General features: G+C 40.1%; 1 protein-coding gene across 1 annotated transcript in view; it reads right to left on the bottom strand.

Moving 5' to 3' along the window:
- Positions 1-424: 424 nt before the first annotated feature.
- The window catches only part of LOC136675685 (dual specificity calcium/calmodulin-dependent 3',5'-cyclic nucleotide phosphodiesterase 1C-like), a 74790-nt gene continuing 66838 nt past the window's right edge, over positions 425-8376 (bottom strand). The window contains exons 16-19 of the mRNA XM_066652387.1: positions 4982-5154; positions 4397-4621; positions 3393-3455; positions 425-2114 (exon numbers count right to left, since the gene is read on the bottom strand). Of these exons, the coding sequence (XP_066508484.1) occupies positions 2098-2114; positions 3393-3455; positions 4397-4621; positions 4982-5154 (478 nt within the window). The 3' untranslated portion in view covers positions 425-2097. The remainder of the gene's footprint in view (positions 2115-3392; positions 3456-4396; positions 4622-4981; positions 5155-8376) is intronic.

The raw sequence follows: 8376 nt of genomic DNA, 5'->3' as shown, positions 1-8376 counted from the left end.
CCTGCTCAATGCCATAAACAGAAAGAGGCCAATTTTAAAGGCATCTGCAGCACAGACGAGCGAGGCGAGTTACAATATCTTAGAAGCCGTTGCAATTGAAACTAATTTAGAACATGTCCATCGACATCCAGGCAAACTAAGAGGGACTGCTGACATCTACAGGTTAATCTGGGAATACTGCCACTTCATAGAGATTCTCTCATGTGTAAAAGCTTAGGCCTAATCACAGGTGTCTCAATATACAATAAAATACATATATAAAATACATATACACAACCAGTGGGTTATTGTATACACCCTATTCGCTATAGTCCTTGCAGTACAATAACAAGCATGGAATTGCAACTGAAGCACTGTGTTGGACCGTCTGCACTAAGAGAGCACTATGGTCGACAGATTACAACGAAACTAGGAGCTGCTGCAGCTAGGGCTTAATGCTAGCAGGATTACAAACCTCAGATCCAAAAATCAGCTTGCTTTTTTAAAATGCTCACAAAAACCAGAAGTGATTTGTAAATTCTGTTGGACCGGTATTAAATAGCCTGCAGCTTTTGAAAGCTTTACGCTGATCTGGAAGATCCCTTTCCTCTTTGGCTCAGAGAACACAAAATCCATTATTTTCAGATTAGCCTCAGCCACAGACACTCTGCCCACAAGTAGACAGAGAGTCTGACACTTTCAGTGCGTTAAATTGGCCTTACTCTCAGGATCCATTCTGATTGGCCTCTCTGTACATCCGCGTATACGTACTTCCGTGTATTGTTTTGTACCGGCTCTGCTACTGGTCCGATGTGAATCATAAAGACTGCCTCCTTCTACACGTCACGCCAAAATAGACTTGTGACCTTTACCTGTCGTAGCAGGCATTTCTTGGCCACGTCAAGTGGCGAAAGGCAATGCGAGACTAGTTTCAGATAAGCTTGAGCCCAGCGATGTTTGTCCATTTCTGAAAGCTGTTTACATACGGCGTCCATTGTGCATAGTACAGGCTTAACTTGCATTTCTGGAAACACAATTTGTGGAGTGTTAAGATGGTTTGTAATCCCCGAGACCATGTGCAGATATCCACCATATGGCAGTCTTTAATGCACTGGTATCAGAGGGATAAAAGGTCAAGGACATTCAATTGTTTTTGGCCTTGGCTTTTATACATAGACAGCTCTTCAGATTCCTTGATTCTTAAAATACGTATAAAAATATGGAAATCGGTAAAACATTTTTTTTGCACCGTTTTTGAGTTTACTCATAGTTTTTCACATTCCATTTTCCCAGCTGTTTTTGTTTTGAGGTTTGTAAACCTTAAAGTTAACAACACATTGCAGTGGCTGGGACTGGACAAGTTAAAGTGTCATGCACTTTGCAAATTGCATCCCTTTGGGGTAAATGTGAAGCTGGCAGTAAGAAGTGTAGTTTATTAATGACATCTTTAGATTTGCCTAATAAATGCATACAAATAATATACAGCTCCAGTGCATTTAGAGAACCCTTCATCTGTGGCACGCAATATAGGCAACTGACGGAAAGGGGAACAGCATTTTTGTGTTTGAGGCCAAGAAATAAATAAAGAAAGAAAGAAACGTGTATAAAAGCATGAAGGCGACCTCTGCTTCCGAAAATCTCTGACACAAATGAAAGAAAGAATAAGTGAAGGAATGAGAAAAGGAGCAGAGGGAAAGGAGAATTACCAGGTGTTAACAAACAGGAAGACACTTTTATCCCCCCAAAAAAGGTTTCATTTTTTTTCTCTAAGAGCAAAGGATGGTCAGAAACACAAAACAGCCAGGCTCTGCTTTCCACACCCCCAGGTTTGGATAAGGATAGACGAGTGTGAGAAAGAAACCAATGTGGCATCTGCCTCCAGCCTCCTCACACATTCTCCACTGGGGTGGGGGCAGCACGGGACGGATCTGCCGAGAAGAGAAACTTTGGAGACGGACTGCAAGCAAAGGGCCTCCAACAGAGTGAAGGCCAGAAAGTGAGCGGAGTAAAGCAAGAGCTGTGTCCAGCAGAGGGCGCTATGAAGCTTCAGTTCCGTTCCTTTGCCCACTGGTGAGGAGCAGGAGGACACAGCACTGGTGCAGTTTCCAACCGTCAGAGCTAGTCCGCTTCCGTCTCTGGAAACAACAAGAGGAAACCGACTGTTCAGTCATTTAAAGAATATAAATAAAGAGATTCCTTTTCATTATAGGGTTCAGGACTGTAAAACCCCGTCTAATCATTTCATTCAGACAGACAAAAAAAGGGCGAAGTTTTGTCATTTTTACCACTCACTGTATTAAAAGCACATTTCCAAGCGTTGTTTTCTTTTAAACAGCTCCAAGCCTTTTTTCACAGCAGCTGTGGCCTGAGCCAGCTTCACCCCTTGCGCTCCTTAACTGACTTGTTTAAAACGCATTTCTGACTGACATTAACGTTATTAATTAGCCACCACTTAACTGACTTATTAAGATGGATTTTAGACGTCCATTGACGTTTAAAATATGTCCCTGACGGAGTGACTATTTTTAGACCTATTTTAAACGTCTAGGGACGGTCCTTGTTTACTGTTTAGCCCAAATAGACCTTAATCCATTTTAATCCCCACCATTAACACTGACTGCACATTAAATTCACCAGTGTTAAATCAACACTATTAGCGTTAAATTAACACTGAGAGTGTAATAATTTAACACTTTCAGTGTTAACACTAATAGTATTGATTTAACACTAGTGAATTTACTGTGTTCAGCACTCATTCACATCTTCACAACTCATGTCTTGTTTTCACATTAACCCCAGCTTTTCATTTTTTTAATCAGATCCATTGTATTTTATGACTTATTTATTTATTTATTTATTTATTTTTCTGTTCCCCCTTTTGAGTCTTGGTTTATCTCAAGCTTTCTTCCTTCTGAGGGAGTTTTTTCTTGCTAATGTCGCCCTTGGCTTCTCAAAGGAGGCTTCGCCCCAGATCTCTGAAAAGCTGCTTTATGAAGACATTTGTTTTGTAAAATGCTATTTAAATGAAACTGAAGTTTTAGAGAAGCAGACTTGGGACCTAAAGTTGCCCAGGTCCATCCCCTGCACCAACAGGAAACTTAGGAGGGTGGATTAGAGGAACAATGTTGTCTCTACCCTCAACGTCCATGAATGAGTTGCCCTTGTGCAAGGCATCTAACACCCAACTGCTCCCGGGGCGCTGGGATTACTGCACGTTTTTCGGGGTGTGTGTTATCACTGAGTGTAATCCGTTTGTGTGATGTATGTTTTCTCAGCCATGAACTGGTGTAGAAGGTTGTGGTTTCTAATAAAGTGGCCTATGATTATAGGTATGGAGTTTGCAAATGAGATAAGCTTTTGTCTTTAGTGGATTGTTGTGATAGATTAAAAAAAAGCTTGTTTTGTTGTGTTACCTCCGAGTGCTTTATCTCCGCCTTCCTCACTCCCTGGAGACCCCAGCTCATCTGTTACCTCCCCTGGTTTTATACAGAAAAAATACAACATAACATTACCTCATTACTGTTTTAAATTCATGAACATACTAAAACAGTTCAACAGTGTTTAAAAATCGTCCTTTAGTACCATGATCAGGCTCTGTTTTTGCTCTGTCTATTTAATTAATTTATTGTGTTTGAATTGTCTTTAATTAGGTTGTTGTGATTGTGGCTCATTGTGAAGAATGACTCTCTATTGTGGAGGCCTTTACAGCAAATGTAAGCTTCAGGAAGTACTATTAAATATAAGCACATATTTGTTATTACTTTTTCACAGGAGTTAGCAAACTTGGCTGGAGTTTCTGTTCTAGCACACAATTTACTTCCAATCGATGCCAATTTCCATTACACTTTCTGCCATGACCTGCGGCATTTTCAATACACACTGTACACACTATACTTTTAATAACTAGTAAAGCTGCAATCAAACTTATAGGATGCTTATATAGAACAGACAAGACAATCTACTGTAATGAATCATATATAAGAATTAACATCACCTATGGACACTATGACAATAGACACAAACCTTTGTAGACCTTTCTACACAAGCTGACACAAACGGATAAAAGCCACCTTAAACATTCATGATGCCTAGTAGAATAATCCATTATTATAAGCCATTAAATGCTTACAGAGACTCATGTCTGCTTATGTAAGTGTCATGTAGTTGGTGACGTAGTATAATAAAGGAAACTGTCAACAGCATGTGTTCACCTAATTTTGAATTGTAGCCTCGAGCAGTATCCTAGCTATTTCTTGTTCCCTTTTTGCAACATCATTCTTTCTAAATTTTAAAGCCTATTATTCACACGTTTAAATGAAAAGACCCCGATTTTTAATTAAATCTCATAATGGACCCATGTGTAACATCAGTGCTAATTAAACTGTCCTCTGTGTCTGTTCACATGAAGGCTGTTTACCATTATGCAGCTCTTTTTTGCCCTCTTTGTTCTGCGAGATTCCAACGTGTGGGCTTTCCTCTGGGGGTCCGCTCACCCCCCCAGGCTCTGGGTCATCCTGTCCCGACCGTTTACTCTTTGGTTCCGGGTGCTGTGTCTCTGGCTCTGTTTGTTCCTCTGTGTTTGCTGTAGCTCCCTCCAGCTGAGCCTTCTCCTCAGCCTCTCGCTTGGCCTTCTCCTCCATCTCTGGTCAGTCATGAGGGGGAACAGAGCCATTTAGTTCTACCATAAGCCTCCTTCTATAATATAATTAAAACTGTCGTCATAAACCATAACTGTAAGTGTAAAAAGTGTTATCTATTTTTGGGCCAGATATATAAGTAATAACGTATTAGCAAAGCAACAGAAATGTTATTTGTTTTTTAGTTCTGAGTCTGAATTAACCGCCAGGAACAAGTTGTTGACTGCTGATGTATTTTCGTGTGATTATTGTGGGGGTTCTCTATATGGCTTGCACTATGCAGCTTTTATACAGTACTCTAATTGGTCCTCAGGGACTCCTGCATCCTATACTTGTGAGGCATTGCTTTAAATATGATGTCCCACCTTTGTCAGCACGAGCCTTCCACCTCTCTCGGTTTTGGTAGACCTGCTCGCTCCAGAGGGCCTTGAAGTGCTTGAGGTCGACGGCCAGCAGGGAGCAGCTGTGTACGGCGCTAGACTCTGAGACTGCACTGTTCACACTTCCCCGCTTCCCTTCTGCAGAAATGTTGCTCAGGCTACAGGAACACAACCAAGAGCGTATTATCAATGTGAGAAACAAATTCATTTTTCTTTTTAATTATTTGCTGTATTTGTAATCATCTGCTGCCCTTTAAAATGTGAGTGAAAGGTTTGGTCAAATTTCTCCAAAATATTGCTTCTAATAAGCAGCTGCCATTTTTAAAATGTAAAGTTTTCAAAGGGCACCTACTAAAGGAATTAATAAGGCTAGACAATAAATAAATAATTTTGCACATGGTTAAATTATGTATTAATTAGCAGCCCTAGTATGAGTAAAATAACAATTAGTTTATATTGACGGTTTGGATTCTTCGCTATTGTAGTTGAGTATGGGCCAAATATGAATACCGGACAATGAAGAAATAATGAAATGAAAGGCTTTGAATTAAACCTTTCTCACTCTGACCAGGACCCTGCACCCCCACAAACACACACACACACACACCCAATCTAAAACATCAAAGAACCCTTTAAAGTAACACATGGCCCCAACACCCCCTTCTCTCTTTTAACTAACAGGAACTGTCGAGATAACCAATTTTTATAATGCTTTTAAGAGACAGGAACCTCAAACAAAAGAAAGGGTTATAATCCCGTTTATGACAAAGTGGCACCTCAATGTCTCGTTATCTTCCACGGGAATCAACAAATGTTTAAACCAAAAGTGACCTCGAGTGAACCCCGTTGACTCACCTACACATGGACCAACAGCGACCCCAAATGGACACTGGCGAAACTACTCCTCGCTCGGAGTCGCCGAAACCATAGCGGAAAATAGTCGAACTCTGAATTATTTGTGTATAAACAAATGTATTAATGTCACTTTCTGTACCCTTAGATGAAGGCCTACCTCCTACTGAAATGTTGTATATTGTGGATTGTTTCTATCATGAAAAGAAATCCTACCTCTGAATAAGAGAAAACGGATTAATATTCCTTTCTAGCGTATCGTCATAAATGGGACATAAAAATGAAACCTTATGTAAATGTTTGATATTAATAATCCAGTGTACTCATTGTTATATGTTGATAACAGGTATAAGAATTTCGATACGCGAAATTCATATTCTTTCTCTGTGAATCAATGATTCAAACCCCCTTCTACTCTCTCCCCCTCGCGAGAGTCACGAGACTGAATTTGTGCCCAATCAGGAAAAGGACACCTCCCGTTAGGGCGTGACCGCGCCAGCCTTGAAAACACAGAGCAGCTCAACGGAGTTCGGTGAAGGAGAAGTTCATTTCAGTTCAGTTCAGCAGCCAAGAAGAGAAGAGTTCAGCCGACGAGAAGAAATGTTCACGGAGAAGAAAAGACAACAATAACGGCGAGAAAATCCGAGAAACTTTGAAACGACAAAGAAACGCTTTCTTCTCCACGCCGACAACGAAACAAAGAAAAACCTCAGAGACTTAATTGAAAGCTTACGAGAGACGTCTCGAAATTAGCTAAGAGTATGAAGTTTTACTAATACGTCGAGTAATTTGAATATCTTCTTTTCTTTTAATCTTGTTTATGTTTTATTACCCATCGAAGTGTGATCTCACGATTGATCAAAGCAGGTGAAACTTATTTGTGGCCAGAATAAGATATCAACCTTTTGATTAGTCGATAGCAGATATATTAACGTTATAAGCTGATTCCTGAAGACATTACTCCTGGAAAACTGAACAACGAGACTAGCTAATACTCTGAAAAAGCCGCTCCACTCCGGTGGAAAACCAGCCACGACTGCGAAACTCCAAAGAGGGGAAACCTCGATCGACGCAGCTCAGCTTGAAGCCGAAAGTTTTCAACTCAACCGGAAAGAGATCTTCCCATAAGCGGGCCTGTCTCTCACCACGTGGGAACGACGAGAACAACCCCAGAGCACGGAGATTAAACAGCAGGACGCGACGGCTCGGTGAAACGGCAAAAGTAAGCTAGCGTATTTCACACTTTTCCAGGAGCTGATATCTAAGTTAATCACTTTATAATGTACCATTTATTAAACCTTAGTTAGCAACAATTTAATCACAAGCCAGTAGTGCCTAGCCCACCTTAAGGTCAAAATCGGTTTTCCCTGTTGTGATACCGTGAGATTATAAGGCTACGCTATGTTAATTAAATATCTTCTCTTTATAAATAAAACTCTCATTATTTGAAATCACAGTGTTTGCAATTTGTTCATTATTTTCCTGAAAATCCTGACGTACTCACTTAGCGTGATTATTATTCACTCTCAAACTAATTAGTAATGTTTTAATTGCCTAAGCCAATTATAAACTTTAATTAATATCATTAAGTCAAATATCAGAGATTAGAGGAGTTTGAATAAGGTCAACGCTATAAAACTATAAATATAAATATAGAAATATATTTATATTTTTCGGTGTACCTTACTACACTACACTATGTTTAGGTACACACAGCCAAGGTAGCTCTTCCAATAATGAGGCCTTCAGGAGCTGCACTGAAGGCCTTTCATGTTAAATTAACTATCAACATAGTCAGGAAGTGTTAGAGGAATTAACCAATCATCCTAATGGATGGGACACATATTGGAAAGTCCTTCAGAAAGTCCTTGATATGTTACTGACTGACAGACTGGTAGTAAACCAGGATTCAATCCATTGCCAGGCCTCATTACTGAGAGACTCTCTACAAAACCGATACGCACAAGTTCAGGGTTTTAAGCTTCAAATAAAAGGTTTACCTATTTGTAATATGTTCTTTCCAAGGTGGTTATGATATTATTGTTAAAATGTTATTAATCCCCACCATTAGCTTAGCACTAGCATAATAACATAAATCTAGTAGGAAAAATTAGCATTATTGCAGAGGGGATTTTGTTCTGTTATTTTTTTTCACTCTGACTGAAAACCTAGTTCTAATAGTTATGGCTTGCTGCTGATCTGGATTATTATGTAAATTGGATTTTTTGCCAAAGTACAGTTTTACGTCACAGCCAGCCACTGTCTGAATTAGGAGAGTGATTAGGTGTGCCAGCCCCATTGTTTAATCAGCAATATGCTGCATTGCAAGTCCAGTGGGAGCTGCGGGAAATCAGCAAGTGGTCACTCCCTGCCCTTGTCCGACTGGGCTAGTCTTTTGTGATTAGCCGCTGGTTCGGTTGCATCCAGATTGCTGTGATTGTGTCATTCAAAGTGAAAGTGCTCTGCAGTGAAACGTGCATTAGCAGAGATGCATTAATGACGCTGGATCGGAAGCTGTCTCGCTGATG

Source organism: Hoplias malabaricus, chromosome X1 (assembly GCF_029633855.1).
Source record: "Hoplias malabaricus isolate fHopMal1 chromosome X1, fHopMal1.hap1, whole genome shotgun sequence".
In the NCBI taxonomy this organism is placed as follows: Eukaryota; Metazoa; Chordata; class Actinopteri; order Characiformes; family Erythrinidae; genus Hoplias; species Hoplias malabaricus.
This window is presented reverse-complemented; position numbering and strand designations above follow the sequence as displayed.